The sequence below is a fragment of the Cololabis saira genome, chromosome 17, assembly GCF_033807715.1.
Source record: "Cololabis saira isolate AMF1-May2022 chromosome 17, fColSai1.1, whole genome shotgun sequence".
Taxonomy (NCBI): Eukaryota; Metazoa; Chordata; class Actinopteri; order Beloniformes; family Belonidae; genus Cololabis; species Cololabis saira.
The window spans coordinates 41,773,568-41,788,707 of record NC_084603.1 but is presented as its reverse complement, the minus strand read 5'-3'; the positions used below and the strand labels follow the sequence as shown (position 1 = coordinate 41,788,707).

General features: G+C 46.3%; 1 protein-coding gene across 1 annotated transcript in view; it reads right to left on the bottom strand.

The window, feature by feature from the left end:
* Window positions 1-15,140, bottom strand: part of eno4 (enolase 4) — a 37,290-nt gene that overhangs the window by 5,915 nt on the left and 16,235 nt on the right. The window contains exons 6-9 of the mRNA XM_061745177.1: window positions 14,983-15,111; window positions 14,689-14,757; window positions 13,996-14,160; window positions 2,461-2,586 (exon numbers count right to left, since the gene is read on the bottom strand). Of these exons, the coding sequence (XP_061601161.1) occupies window positions 2,461-2,586; window positions 13,996-14,160; window positions 14,689-14,757; window positions 14,983-15,111 (489 nt within the window). The remainder of the gene's footprint in view (window positions 1-2,460; window positions 2,587-13,995; window positions 14,161-14,688; window positions 14,758-14,982; window positions 15,112-15,140) is intronic.

Genomic DNA, 15,140 nt, shown 5'->3' with positions numbered 1-15,140 from the left:
TTAGAAGTGTTAATACGTGCATATGGCGAGTATGAGAGCATATTTCAGAAAAAAAACACGAAACACGAGGAGAGAATTGGCGTGGGAGAAAGTTGCTGCAGTCAATGTGTAAGTTTGAATGCAGTATTCATTTAACATTTAAGCACACTGTCTTATAGTATTACAGATGAAAACAGTGGTGGAATGGTATTGAATGAAATTTCATTGTCATTTAGATCAGGGGCAGCCGCCACACCTCGGCTTCAGGGGAAAATGTACAGTGCCTTGCGAAAGTATTTGCCCCCCTTGAACTTTGTGACCTTTTGCCACATTTCAGGCTTCAAACATAAAGATATAAAACTGTAATTTATTGTGAAGAATCAACAACAAGTGGGACACAATCATGAAGTGGAATGAAATTTATTGGATATTTCAAACTTTTTTAACAAATAAAAAACTGAAAAATTGGGCGTGCAAAATTATTCATCCCCCTTAAGTTAATACTTTGTAGCGCCACCTTTTGCTGCTATTACAGCTGTAAGTCACTTGGGGTTTGTCTCTATCAGTTTTGCACATCGAGAGACTGACATTTTTGCCCATTCCTCCTTGCAGAACAGTTGGAGCTCAGTGAGGTTGGATGGAGAGCGTTTGTGAACAGCAGTTTTCAGTTCTTTCCACAAATTCTCTATTGGATTCAGGTCTGGACTTTGACTTGGCCATTCTAACACCTGGATATGTTTTTTTGTGAACCATTCCATTGTAGATTTTGCTTTATGTTTTGGATCATTGTCTTGTTGGAAGACAAATCTCCGTCCCAGTCTCAGGTCTTTTGCAGACTCCATCAGGTTTTCTTCCAGAATGGTCCTGTATTTGGCTCCATCCATCTTCCCATCAATTTTAACCATCTTCCCTGTCCCTGCTGAAGAAAAGCAGGCCCAAACCATGATGCTGCCACCACCATGTTTGACAGTGGGGATGGTGTGTTGAGGGCGATGAGCTGTGTTGCTTTTACGCCAAACATAATGTCTTGCATTGTTGCCAAAAAGTTTGATTTTGGTCTCATCTGACCAGAGCAGCTTCTTCCACATGTTTGGTGTGTCTCCCAGGTGGCTTGTGGCAAACTTTAACACTTTATATGGATATCTTTAAGAAATGGCTTTCTTCTTGCAACTCTTCCATAAAGGCCAGAATTGTGCAGTATACGACTGATTGATGTCGTATGGACAGAGTCTCCCACCTCAGCTGTAGGTGACCTCTGACCTCTGACCTCTGCAGTTCATCCAGAGTGATCATGACCCCTGACCTCTGCAGTTCATCCAGAGTGATCATGACCTCTGACCTCTGCAGTTCATCCAGAGTGATCATGGGCCTCTTGGCTGCATCTCTGATCAGTCTTCTCCTTGTATGAGCTGAAAGTGTAGAGGGACAGCCAGGTCTTGGTAGATTTGCAGTGGTCTGATACTCTTTCCATTTCAATATTATCGCTTGCAAAGTGCTCCTTGGGATGTTTAAAGCTTGGGAAATATTTTGTATCCAAATCCAGCTTTAAACTTCTCTACAACAGTATCTGGGACCTGCCTGGTGTGTTCCTTGTTCTTCATGATGCTCTCTGCACTTTAAACGGACCTCTGAGACGATCACAGTGCAGGTGCATTTAGACGGAGACGTGTTTACACACAGGTGGATTCCATTTATCATCATTAGTCATTTAGGTCAACACTGGATCATTCAGAGATCCTCACTGAACTTCTGGACAGAGTTTGCTGCACTGAAAGTAAAGGGGCTGAATCATTTTGCACGGCCACTTTTTCAGTTTTTTATTTGTTAAAAAAGTTTGAAATATCCAATACATTTCGTTCCACTTCATGATTGTGTCCCACTTGTTGTTGATTCTTCACAAAAAATTACAGTTTTATATCTTTATGTTTGAAGCCTGAAATGTGGCAAAAGGTCACAAAGTTCAAGGGGGGCAAATACTTTCGGAAGGCACTTCCGCACTGGCAAAAAAAAATAAATAAATAAAATAAAATGTTTTTTTTTTTTTGAGTGATGATTCTTATCAAAGGTATGTTATTGTACAAAAACACAATTAATATTATTACATAAACAATATTATGTTTACAGACTACTGCTGGCATATTGACTACTGTGTCATGTCTTAGTGTAACGTTTGCTGTCAAGGAAATTGTGAAAAGTTTCCTCAAGTTAGGAAAGTCCCTCCATAGCCTGCACATGCAGCCTATAGTAGCAAATGAGCTATGTGTATTTGTAACGACAGGGAAGAACATGAAATACGTTTTTAGTGGGTGTGTGAATGATCAATAATCAGTATTATCGGCAGTAATAGAGGCCCCCAAAATCAAATTCTGCTTAGGGCCCCATGGAGGCCTGCCCCTAACCAATTGTTCCAAGTGTGTTTTCAGGTGGCAGAGTTCAGGTAAGACTACAGATATCACAACACAAATGTTATCATGAACTTACCTCCCTCCTGAATGGATCGATTAAAGCCACCACTGCTGGATAGCTGCTGATGAGGGTTTTGTACATGTCCACTAACTCATCAGGAGACTTGAATACTCCTGCTGCAACTTCATATTTCCCTTTAGACTGAGAGGAAGAAGGTCAGTTTCTCTCACATCAAACAGCAGCAAGAAAAAGTGTGTTTTCTTTGGTATTAACCAATTCTGCATTAATTAGTCATAAAATATAAGTTGATCTTTACCTTAGTCATAAATATTTACTAACACAATATGTTTAATCCAATATCACACATATATTGTCTTTCTCGTGTCTTTATTGACCCACTCAACATTCAGAGTGCTGTTGTAAAAAAGTACATGAAAACGGAGTTTGCTTGAACTGTTCATCCTTTTTTAGTATCTCTGGATCAGAGTTGAACAACTGGATCATTCCTCTTTCCAGAACTGCACATCTGTCGGATATCTGGTGTGAACGGCTCTCTGGAGATCATTCCACAGCATCTCTGTAAGGTCTGGACTCTGACTGGACCACTCCAGAAGATGGATTTGGTTTGACTGAAGCCATTCTGTGTTGGATTAACTGCCATGTTTAGGGTCATTGCTCTGCTGCATCACGTAACGTTCAACTAAGCCCCAGCTGGAGGACAGGCACCCTGACATTATCGTGGAGAAGAGTTTAGTAAACGGCATATTCCCCTCAATAATGGCAAGTGGTCCAGGTGTTGAGACAGCAAAACAATCCAACATGATGATGCTTCCGCCAACGTACTTTACTGTTGGGATGTTTTATTGTTGATAAGTTGTTCCTTCTTTGTGTCAGACACGGAGTATTCTTACCAAACAACTGTTGTTTCATTACTTTCCCAAACAATGTCCAGTAGCACTGTGGATTGCCAAGCAAACTTTGAATATGCAGCAGTGACCTTTTCTGGAGAGTAGCATCTTCTTCCATGATGTTCCGTCACCAGAACCCTGTCTGCTCGGTGACCACATATAGATTCATGGACAGAGATGTTTGCAGTTTGAGTGATGTCTTCAAGTCTTTAGCTGTTCCTCGTGGGAGTAACTACAGCACTACAGTGTCAAACATAGATTGATGGCCGTCTAAACAACCTTGTATCTCTTACCACACTTACACACATGCGTTCAGAAATTTTTTTTTGTGAGGCATGGTGCACATCAGCAGCTGCTACTTGTGAACAGCAGACTTCAAATTTTAGATTGTCTTTTATCAAAGTAGCTTAAAGCCACACCCCTAAACTCATTGCCATAATGAGAGCCCAGAAGTGATAAAACACGGGCCGAGGCGGAGGAGTCGCACCAATTTATAACTCCAGTCTCCAAACAAAAACTGAACCTTAGTGCAATTATAATACATCTGCTCGTGCTTATCTAGAGTTTCTGTCAGAATTTTCAGATTTCCTATCTGGATTATTGATCAGTACAGATAAATTCATCATAGTGGGTGACTTTAATATTCATATGGATGTTGAAAGCGATAATCTTAAATTAGCTTTCAATTCTCTTCTAGAATCCATGGGTATCTCACAAAAAGTGGACAAACCGACGCACTGTTTTAATCATACTCTGGATCTCGTTCTCACCTACGGTGTTGAAACTGATGATCTGTTGGTGTCACCTGTAAACTCCCTTTTATCCGACCATTATTTAATAACGTTTGAATTTAATATTGTCGATGTTGAAGTGCAAAATAGGAGGTATTATTTTAGCGATGATGATGGCGATGGCGATGGCGATGACGATGACGATGAAGATGGCGATGATGATGGCGATGATGATGGCGGTAATGATGGCGATGACGATGGCGATGACGATGGCGAGAATGATGGCGATGACGATGGCGATGACGATGGCGATGACGATGGCGATGACGATGGCGATGACAATGACAATGACGATGGCGATGACGATGGCGATGACGATGGCGAAGACGATGACGATGACGATGGCGATGACGATGGCGATGAATATGGCGATGACGATGGCGATGATGATGGCGATGGCGATGATGATGCCGATGATGATGGCGATGATGATGTCGGTGACGATGGCGATGACGATGACGATGACGATGGCGATGACGATGACGATGGCGATGAAGATGGCGATGACGATGGCGATGATGATGGCGATGGCGATGACGATGCCGATGATGATGGCGATGGCGATGACGATGCCGATGATGATGGCGATGACGATGGCGATGGCGATGGGGATGATGATGACGATGACGATGACGATGATGATGGCGATGGCGATGATGATGATGATGATGATGGCGATGACGATGGCGATGACGATGGCGATGGGGATGAAGATGACGATGACGATGACGATGACGATGGCGATGACGATGACGATGGCAATGACGATGATGATCTATGGTTTCGGTCGATGCGTTGTGGTATTCGTTTGCACTCTCTGAGGGCCATCCTGCTGCGAACCATCTGCCATCGTAAAAGCCCCCAAAACCGATGGAAGGAGCAGCATCGGTGTATAGATTGATGCCGTGGGGGTGATCCAGTTGGTCATCATACGAGAAAGTGATCCCGTTTGGTGCGGCCTGGGGCTAAGAGGAAATTGGAAATGAGAAGACTGATTCGGTTGAGCTTTTCGGCTGGAAGAGAAGCCTGAAACAGATCCGTATCGAGAGGGATACCGAGGAATTCGAGGGAAGTGGAGGGGCCCTCCGTTTTCTCAGCGGAAAATGGAACCCCAAGTTCGGAGAAAACGGAAGTCAGGGTGACCAGGCCGGAAGCGGGTGGCGATGAGAGAGGGGTAACGATGAGGAAATCATTCAAGAGATGGACGAGGAAGGAATGCCGTGGTTGTTGAAGAGGATCCAGCAGAGGGCCTCTGATAAGGTGTCGAAAAGTTAGGGGCTGCTCTGCTCTTATTACGGATGGAGCGGCCTCCTTGATGCATGATGGGCCTGCCTTTAGCATCAATGCCCTTGGTTATTGGAATGCCAACAGACGGGGCGGATGATGTGCACACCGGAGCGAGGGCGCTGCCGACGACAACCGGGAGAAAGCCGAAAATCCCGCTCGGGTGGAATGAGGCCCAGCGCGGGCAGGAACGGAGCAGGACGAAGCTGGGCGCGACGGGGCACCGCACGAAGAGCGCGGCAGGGCCGCGCGGCGGCGAAAGACGCGGCAACACAACTCTGTGTCCAGTGCGCCCCAGCACGCAGCCTCGCCGAACAGATGAAGGCGAGCTGCAGCCCCGGAAGCGAAGCGGATGCGGCACTGATAAAAAGCCGCTGCCTCCGAAGCGGAGGGCCAGACCGAGGACGCTGGACAAGTAGCCGTTCAGCCCCCGGCGATGTGAAGGAAAGACGGAACACGCAACATCTCTGAAAAGAGAGAAAGCAAACTTGGTCGGTGTGAGCTCTTTTGAACGGGTGGATGACTTTTCTTTCGAGTGGAGGCACCCTTCATGGTCTTCGAGATGTCAGTCTGCGGGTGGTAGGTGGAGGGAAGGCGCGAGGAGGAGCGCGAGACCAGCACAGCCCCCCTCCACGATTTGCTTGCGCAGGTTGGCCGGGACTGGAGAAAGGCGTGGAGCGAAAGCGCTGGGACGATGGGCGGCGGGACCAGCCGCGGACAGGGTGAAACGAGCACCTGCCCGCGGGGCCGGAACGGGTCGAGGAAGAAAACCGGGCCGAAATGCGTTGGGAGGGAGGCCGGGCACCAACACCCCGATGCCGGCGGCTCCAACCGAGGCACCCGCTGGGGACGACGGAGCTGGGAGGCAGAGGACCCCGGCAATCCTGTGCCGAGATCCCCTTCTACCGCTGGCGGTTGAGGTGCTGAATGAGCATAGCGGGGGGTGCTAGCTTCCCGGTGCTGGCAACCCTGGCTTAAGTTTTAGCCGTTGTAGGCGCTGGGGGTGGGCTGAGGGGGGTGCCAGCATCCCGGTGCTAGTTACCCCGGCCGAAGTTAGCTGTTGTAGGTTTGTTTGCGCAGGTTGGCCGGAACTGGAGAAGGGCGGGAAGCGAAATCGTTGGGATGACCGATGGCGGGATTAGCTGTGGACAGGGTGAAATGAGTAGTTGCCTGCGGGGCTGGAACGGGTTGAGGAATGAAACTGGGTTGAAATGCGGTGGGAGGGATGCCGGGGTACCGACATCCCGATGCCGGTGGCTCCAACTGAGGTAACCCGCTGGGGCCGACGGAGCTGGGAAGCAGAGGATCCTGGCAATCCAGTGCCAAGAGCCCCTTCTACCGCTGGCGGTTGAGGCTGCTGAAAGACCATAGCGGGGGGTGCTAGCATCCCGGTGCTAGTAACCCCGGCCGAAGTTAGCTGTCGTAGGTGCTGGAGGTGGGCTGAGGAGGGCACTGGCAACCCGGTGCCAGAACCCCGGCCGGATCTTGCTGCTGTAATTGCTGGAGGTGGGCTGGGGGGGGCGCTGGCATCCCGGTGCGAGAAACCCCGGCCGGATCTAGGTTTTAGAGGCTTCTAAAACCTTTTAGTTTTAGAGGCTTCTCTTTTACTATTGCGGTCTATGGGAAAAAGCTTTCTGGGCCCCATGGGATTTTTTGTTGCAGTACCGCGGCTGGCCACTGGAAAAAATCGGCGTGCCTTCTGAGTGCGAGACACGGGGGCTGGGTCGGACTGGCCCTTTAATGGGGGCGTCGACGTCATGGCGCGCCGTCGAAGTCTGCGTGATGACGTCATCCGGAAGAGAAACCAGCGCCGGTGGAGCGGTGGCCATGGCGGGCTGACATGAGATGATTGAGAAGTTTCCGTGCGGTGAAAAGGGACTCCTCCGCCACCCAGTGCCCTCTGGAGGGTGGCGACAGTCCGTCGAGGCCCCCCGCCGGAGCGTGGCGACGCCGGGACCGCTGGCGGATTGCGCAACCTGCACTGTCGGGTCGACGGCGAGGGGCTCGGGCCAGCCCCGCAGGGCTACGACGGCGATGTCCCGGGCGAGCCGCAGCAATCCCGGAAGCTCAGGAGAGATGAACCGGGCGGGACGCGGACCACTGAGGAGACGGAGCTCGACCGGCTTGCCGGCCCCCCGGGCGACCGTCGGGCCCGGGAGAGCGGCGCTTCAGGCACGGCGACGGCTGAAAGTTTTCCTCCTCCGAATCTTGATCCGCTGGTGTTTTGCTGGTGATCCCCTACAAGCAGATCATCGTCCGATGGCGGTAGCAACACGAGATCCATGCCTGAATGGGTGAGTAACTGTTTTCGAGATACGAGAGTGTGTAGTAGCGTTGACGTGCGAGAGAACGAGAGCGAGCGTGCAGAGAACGAGAGCGAAGAGGAACTGAGGGTTAGGTTAGTATTTGAAGGTATGCCGGAAGAGGCGTGGTGCCGGAAGAGGCGTGGTTGAGGCGTGGTCCTGCTCCTGAAACTCGCTGGTTAAGCTTCAATAATTAATTAAAGCTGCAAGCAGCGATGAACGGGCCCTCGCACTCACGGCCACCGCCCCCCATAAGCATATCAGAAATGACACCACCCACGACTCGATGTCAAACCATTCAAAAGATATAGCAGAAAAAAGGGACAACCAATCAGAAGAAGGGGCGGGGCTAATTCAGGCTAAAGAAGCTCAAGGACTCAATACAGAATCTGATGATACCACCCACGACTCTCTATGTCAAACCATTCAAAAGTTATAGCAGAAAATCGGGACAACCAATCCGAAGAAGGGGCGGGGCTAATTTGCACCAATTATGGTTAAGGACTCAATACCGAGTCCCATGACACCACCCACGACTCTTTATGTCAAACCATTCAAAAGTTATGGCAGAGAAAAGTATTCTAGGGGGCGCTGTTGAGCCGTTAGGCCACGCCCATTAATGCAAACCATGAAATATCAAATTTATCCCCAAGCCTGGCTTGCATGCAAAATTTGTTGACTTTTGGAGAACTATCAAATATGGACCAATCAGATGAAGGGGGGCACGCTTTTTGGCGTCTAGCGTCGCCACGGTAACACTTTTGAAAGAGAAAAGTAATGCGCGTAGTCGCAAGATGAAGACGCACATTTTGATGTATAACACACCTGGGTGCACGTTACGGTTCGGGCCGTATTAATTGCCGAAAGAATGGCATAAATTGCATCAAAATTACACAATTAATTCAAAATGGCCGACTTCCTGTTCGGTTTTGGCCATGGCGCCAAGAGACTTTTCTTTAAGTTGCGACATGATACAGGTGTGTACCGATTTTCGTGCATGTACGTCAAACCGTATTGTGGGGCTTGAGGCACAAAGTTTTCCGGGGGGCGCTGTTGAGCCGTTAGGCCACGCCCATTAATACAAACCATGAAATATCAAATTTATCGCCAGGCCTGGCTTGCATGCAAAATTTGGTGACTTTTGGGGAACTATCAAATATGGACCAATCAGATGAAGGGGGGGGTGCGCTTTTTGGCGTCTAGTGTCGCCACGGTAACACTTTTGAAAGAGAAAAGTAATGCGTGTAGTCGCAGGATGGAGACGCACATTTTGATGTATAACACACCTGGGTGCACGTTACGGTTCGGGCCGTATTAATTCTCGAAGGAATGGCTCATATTGCTCCAAAATAACGCGATTAATTCAGAATGTTCAAAATGGCCGACTTCCTGTTCGGTTTCGGCCATGGCGCCAAGAGACTTTTCTTTAAGTAAAGACATGATAAAGAAGTGTACCGATTTTCGTTCATGTACGTCAAACCGTATTATGGGGCTTGAGGCGCAACGTTTTTTCTGTCTGAACCAACCAGATGAAGGGTGGGCGCGCTTTTGGGCGTCTAGCGTCGCCACGGTAACGCTTTTGAAAGACAAAAGTAATGCGTGTTGTCGCAGGATGGAGACGCACATTTTGATGTATAACACACCTGGGTGCACGTTACGGTTCGGGCCGTATTAACTGCCGAAGGAATGGCATAAATTGCGCCAAAGTGACACGATTAATTCAAAATGGCTGACTTCCTGTTCGGTTTCGGCCATGTCGCCAAGAGACTTTTCTTTAAGTTGTGTACTGATACAGGTGTGTAGCGATTTCCGTGCATGTACGTCAAACCGTATCGTGGGGCTTGAGGCACAAAGTTTTCAAGGGGGCGCTGTTGAGCCATTTTGCCACGCCCATTAATGTAAACCATTAAATATCAAATTTTTCGCCAGGCCTGACTTGCATGCAAAATTTGGTGACTTTTTGGGCACGTTTAGGGGGGCAAAAAGGCCCTCCTTTCGTCAGAAGAAAGAAAGAAAGAAAAATTCCTACAGATACAATAGGGCCTTCTAGCGGAGCAGATAAGTCACATAATCGTGCATTTGGTGATACAAGCATGAAAATTGGCATGAGCAGTCTCCATGGGTCACTTGACAAGAAAATTGGTCGGGCCACTTGAAATTTCAAGTTGGCGGCCATTTTTCAAGATGGCCGCCACCTTGGTCGATCAATTAAGTGATGTAATTGTTTGGTTAGTGATATAGACATGAAAATTGGCATGAGCAGTCCCCATGGGTCACTTGACAAGAAAATTGGTCGGGCTACTTGAAATTTCAAGCTGGCGGCCATTTTTCAAGATGGCCGCCACCTTAGTGGAGCAGTTAAGTGATGTAAAGTTGGTTACACAAGCATGAGAATTGGCATGAGCGGTCTCATTGTTCCCCTGACAAGAAACTGCTCACAGCCAATTGGGATTTCAAGATGGCGGACATTTTTTCAAGATGGCCGCCACCTTATTGGAGCATTTAGGCAAATACAAGCATGGAAACTGCCGTGACCCGCCACTGGATCCTCAAAAGATCAATTTTCCCATATACATTTTTTTTTTCAGTAAAGAGGACTTAGAGTCCATCCATCCATCCATCCATCCATTATCTATACCTGCTTTATCCCTTGCGGGGTCACGGGGGTCTGCTGGAGCCTATCCCAGCTCATTTCAGGTGAGAGGCAGGGGTTACGCCCTGGACAGGTCACCAGTCCATCACAGGGCCACATAGAAACACACAAACCATGCTCACAACCACACTCATGCTCACACCTACGGGCAATTTAGAATCACCAATTAACCTAGCATGCATGTTTTTGGACTGTGGGAAAAAGCCGGAGTACCTGGAGAGCAAGCACGGGGAGAACATGCAAACTCCTTAGAGTTAGAGAGTAAGTTTTGGATGATGCCAAAACAATTTTATGCCATGAAAAAAACCTCTAACACTGAGGCATAAAAGTACATTTGTGTTGATTTGGTGATTACGGGTAAATTAGACTAGAGATTAGACAATTGCAAACCTAAGTGCAAAGATGGTGCAGAAACCCATAGGCACTCGAGAGACCGTGAAATTCCATTTGCTGTTTACATTGGAATGGCGGTGTATGCTAAAACATGAAAGCAACAACTCATTGACCTACTTCATGAGAATGGGATATGCATCTCCTATGACAGGGTGTTGGAGGTTTCCACACTGCTAGGAGAATCTGTGGTGAACCAGTATGTGGTAGATGGGGGTTGTCGGCCCACCGATTCTGAGAAAGGGACTCTTCACCACATCTGCTATGGACAACATTGACCATAATCCCACAGCAACAACGGAACATACATCCTTTCATGGTACAAGTATTTCCATGTTCCAACATCCAGGTCTTAACTTAGGGTGAGATAAGGCCACCACTCCAACTTACAGATGACAGACCAAGCAAAGTTCCTGAAATTCCGGAATCCTTCTCGAATATCCAACCAGCTTTCTTCAGAAAGAAAAACCCAGAGCCCCATCCTGTAGCCAACCTACCTTTACCAGACCTCACTGTATTCAACAGAAACTTGGCACCCGAGTTTGACTGGCTGGAGAAAGTTAGCCTAACCCAAGCAGTCGATGCTTCTGCCAATATAACATGGTCAGCCCACCATGCATCCCAACGGAGGAGCCTGGATTTTAAAGTCATTATTACATCACTGCTTCCCCTCCTCCGAGACCAAGCCCACTCTGTTGCAACAGTAAAGCATGTCATGGACAAAGTTAGTGATACAGCGGCATTCCTGAATCCAAGACAAATGCCTGTCATAACTGCTGACCAGCCACTCTATGCTCTTGCAAAACAGAACCCTATGCAATGGACGACAGTGACCTGCAAGCTTTGGAGAGATTTGTTGTGCTAATGTATGACAGATCCAGCGATGTCACAACTGTGAATGAGGCGAGGCTTGATCTCTTTGCCAGAGAGCAAAGACCATATGACCTGATCCCACCAACTCAAACAGCCCTCAAAGAGCATGCCAAACGTGCATCTTATGAGGCTGGATACGTGTGGGGACAGGCATGAAAGCGACAACCACAAATGCCAAGCCCATCTGACTGGGGATGGATAAAACAAGATGAGGAATGGAAAATCTTTTGGACTCCTTTTCCACCTATTGCAGAGAGTTGTTGGGAGTTGACCAAATGCGGGTGCACCAAGGCATGTACTGGAAGGTGTAAGTGCTCCAGATATGGACTCACTTGTACATGTCTGTTTAGTTGCCCCTGCTAGATCCTATCTGCATATTATTTTTGCCAGGGTTACTCCCCTTTGGCACCTGTGTTTTCAGGTGTAGACCTATGGCTCGGCTCCCCATGGCCACATCAGTTTGTCTTCAGTTTTAACAGTTAATCGCATTTTTAGTTTAGTTCTTTAGTATTTTTTTCCACTGGCTAATTACCAGTGAGAGATATTTTTAGTTGAGGAGATACTTTGTAATGTCAGCACCTCTACCTTTTATTTGTGAGGGATATTTTCAGTTTATCATGGTTCCACGGCGATGTCAGTCAGAGCTGCTGTTGCCTCTAGATCTGCCCATATTGCCATTCAGTAAATAATTGTTCAATTATTTTTTGGAGCGCTATCCATTCAGCACCAAAGCTGGCCATTTTAATAATCTTCCTTTTTGTTGCTCCATTCTTTAGTATTTATTTGACAACGTTACTGTCTGTTCATTTAGGTAAAAAAAAAAAAAAAAAAAAAACCTCCTTTGTGACTGTTACCTTGTCGTGGTAGGGGAGCTTGTGCACTTCACTGAACCCTGAGAGCTATGCCGTTAGGAGGGAACTCCTGGCAGGTTTTACCACATCGGACAGGTCAAGGGTGAGGAGTTAGACAAAATACAGTAAAAAATCCACTCTTGGCCTTTTTAGGACCTCAAATTAACATGGGAAAATATATTATTTAAAAATCCAGGTGGCAATCTCAAAGAATGCCTGCCATCTTGAAATTTCAAGTGGCTGTGAGCAGTTTCTGGTCAAGTGACCCATGGAGACTGCTCATGCCAATGTTCATGCCTATATCACTAACCAAACAATTACATCACTTAATTGATCGACCAAGGTGGCGGCCATCTTGAAAAATGGCCGCCAACTTGAAATTTCAAGTGGCCCGGACAATTTTCTTGTCAAGTGACCCATGGAGACTGCTCATGCCAATTTTCATGTCTATATCACCAACCAAACAATTACATAACTTAATTGATCAACCAAGGTGGCGGCCATCTTGAAAAATGGCCGCCAGCTTGAAATTTCAAGTGGCCCGACCAATTTTCTTGTCAAGTGACCCATGGAGACTGCTCATGCCAATTTTCATGTCTATATCACCAACCAAACAATTACATCACTTAATTGATCAACCAAGGTGGCGGCCATCTTGAAAAATGGCCGCCAGCTTGAAATTTCAAGTGGCCCGACCAATTTTCTTGTCAAGTGACCCATGGAGACTGCTCATGCCAATTTTCATGCTTGTATCACCAAATGCACGATTCTGCCTAAAATCCACTCTTAGCCGCTCCACTATTCGCACTGAAGGTGCTCGGGCCCTAATTACAGGCATATTTAGCGCGTTGTTTTTTAAACTCTTAACTCATTGACTGCCAGCCACTTTCAGAGTAGAGAGCTCCATTCTGCCAGAGGTTTTGAGCATTTTGGCTGATGTTCAAAGACCCACAGAATATTGAGTTTTAGGAGTACATAAACATTGAAACTATGTCAAGAGACTTTAGACTCTCGTGAACATCAGGGAAAATAAAGTTTGTGTTTATCATTTTCTGTTCTTTAGATATCAGCAGTAGAACATAGGGTGGTTTCAGCGAAAACACAAGGTTGGATCAAAAAAAAGAAAGAAAAAAAAAGAAGCTGCCGGTATTTTCTCTGTGTCGTCTCGCCATTTCTCTTCTGCGATCTTCCTCTTCCTCTAAAAAAACTTTATGAAGCCAATTTTTTTTTTTGTTATATGTCAATGTTTTTATCTGACACAATAATGTAATGTATTTAAAGGAAAACACCTCAAGTTGAGGGCTTTTCTCTGGAATTTTTAGGTGAGATTAAAAAAGAGATTAATTAGATTAATTCATTACAGATACTAAATAATGAATCGCTCAATTCTTTTAATCGCTTGACAGCACTAGTGTTGACATACTTTGTCTTGCCACTGTTTGGTGTATGAAGTTGTGTCATTTCTCTTTGGTAAAGTATTATTATCCTTTATGGCCCCTTCTTGGACAAAGAATCCAAAATAATTCTGTTTAAATGAACCTCTTCTTATAAACTTACATAGTCCATGAGCTTAGGAGCGGTGCAGTTCAGGACTAAATGAACCTCTGCTCCCAGGGCCAGTCCCAGGTTTCTGCAGGCTTGGGTGATCAGATCCAGAGGCTGTTCAGGTCGCTCGTAGCTCCCAGCCGGCGCCCCACGCTCATAAACAACGGCCTGGCTGGCCTTGGAGCAAACGCAGATTGTCAACATTATCTATTGTTCTTTTACATATTGAAATATAGGAAATACATTGAGATGTTCTTTACACCTCTGCTATGCTTATTTGTCTGTTGAAACCATGCTTAGCCGAAGCTTCATGTGACTGAAAGTATGCGTCAGTATATGTTTGCAAGGCTTTTAGGAGTTAAATGTGTCCTTCTCACATTGTATTTCATGTCACAAATGTAATTTCTAGGGGTCAATGAACAAAGCAGGATACTTCTGTGTGAGCAGCACAAAGGATTTCCAGGTAATGTAGATCAAGTGCTGAAAGCGTTCCTAAGTATTATTATCTCTGGCCCTGCATGTCTCTGTTTACTTGAGAATCAGCCATTATGATCAAATAAAATTGTCTTTTAGATACAGAGACGTCAGTAATGAAGAAAAGAAAGGTAATGTTTTTTTCCCAATGTGTTTTTTCATTCAAGTCTTCTATCAGATGCCTGCATGAACTCAGTTCAACTTCCCAGTGAATACAGTAGTGTCCCTCACCCCGGCTTTTGTGGACGTCTTCATTATTCTCATCATCTCCTTCTGTATCTCAATGGCCATTTTCACGGTCTGTTGAAGAAGTTTGCAGCACAATGAGTTGTATTAGTGTTATGATGCAAAATGAAAACTGCAGAAAACTACAGAAGGTCACTAACTTGTTATGTTCTACATCATAATGACAAAGGAAACAAAGGAGATTAAAAAAAACATACCGATTTTAAAAACACAGGGGAATATTCAAACTGCCAACTCAAGCATATGATAAAAAGAGGACTGGATGTGATGAATGAATACTTGTTTGACTGATTGTCCTGCTTTGGGAATCAAGATGATTTCCTCCAGTAGACTCAGTTTTCCTGGAGATGTTTTCCCACAGCAGAGCAGAGTTACCAAGCAGACAGGCATGTGGAACTGTTCTTGGACCTGAATACAAACATGAAATGATGACACGT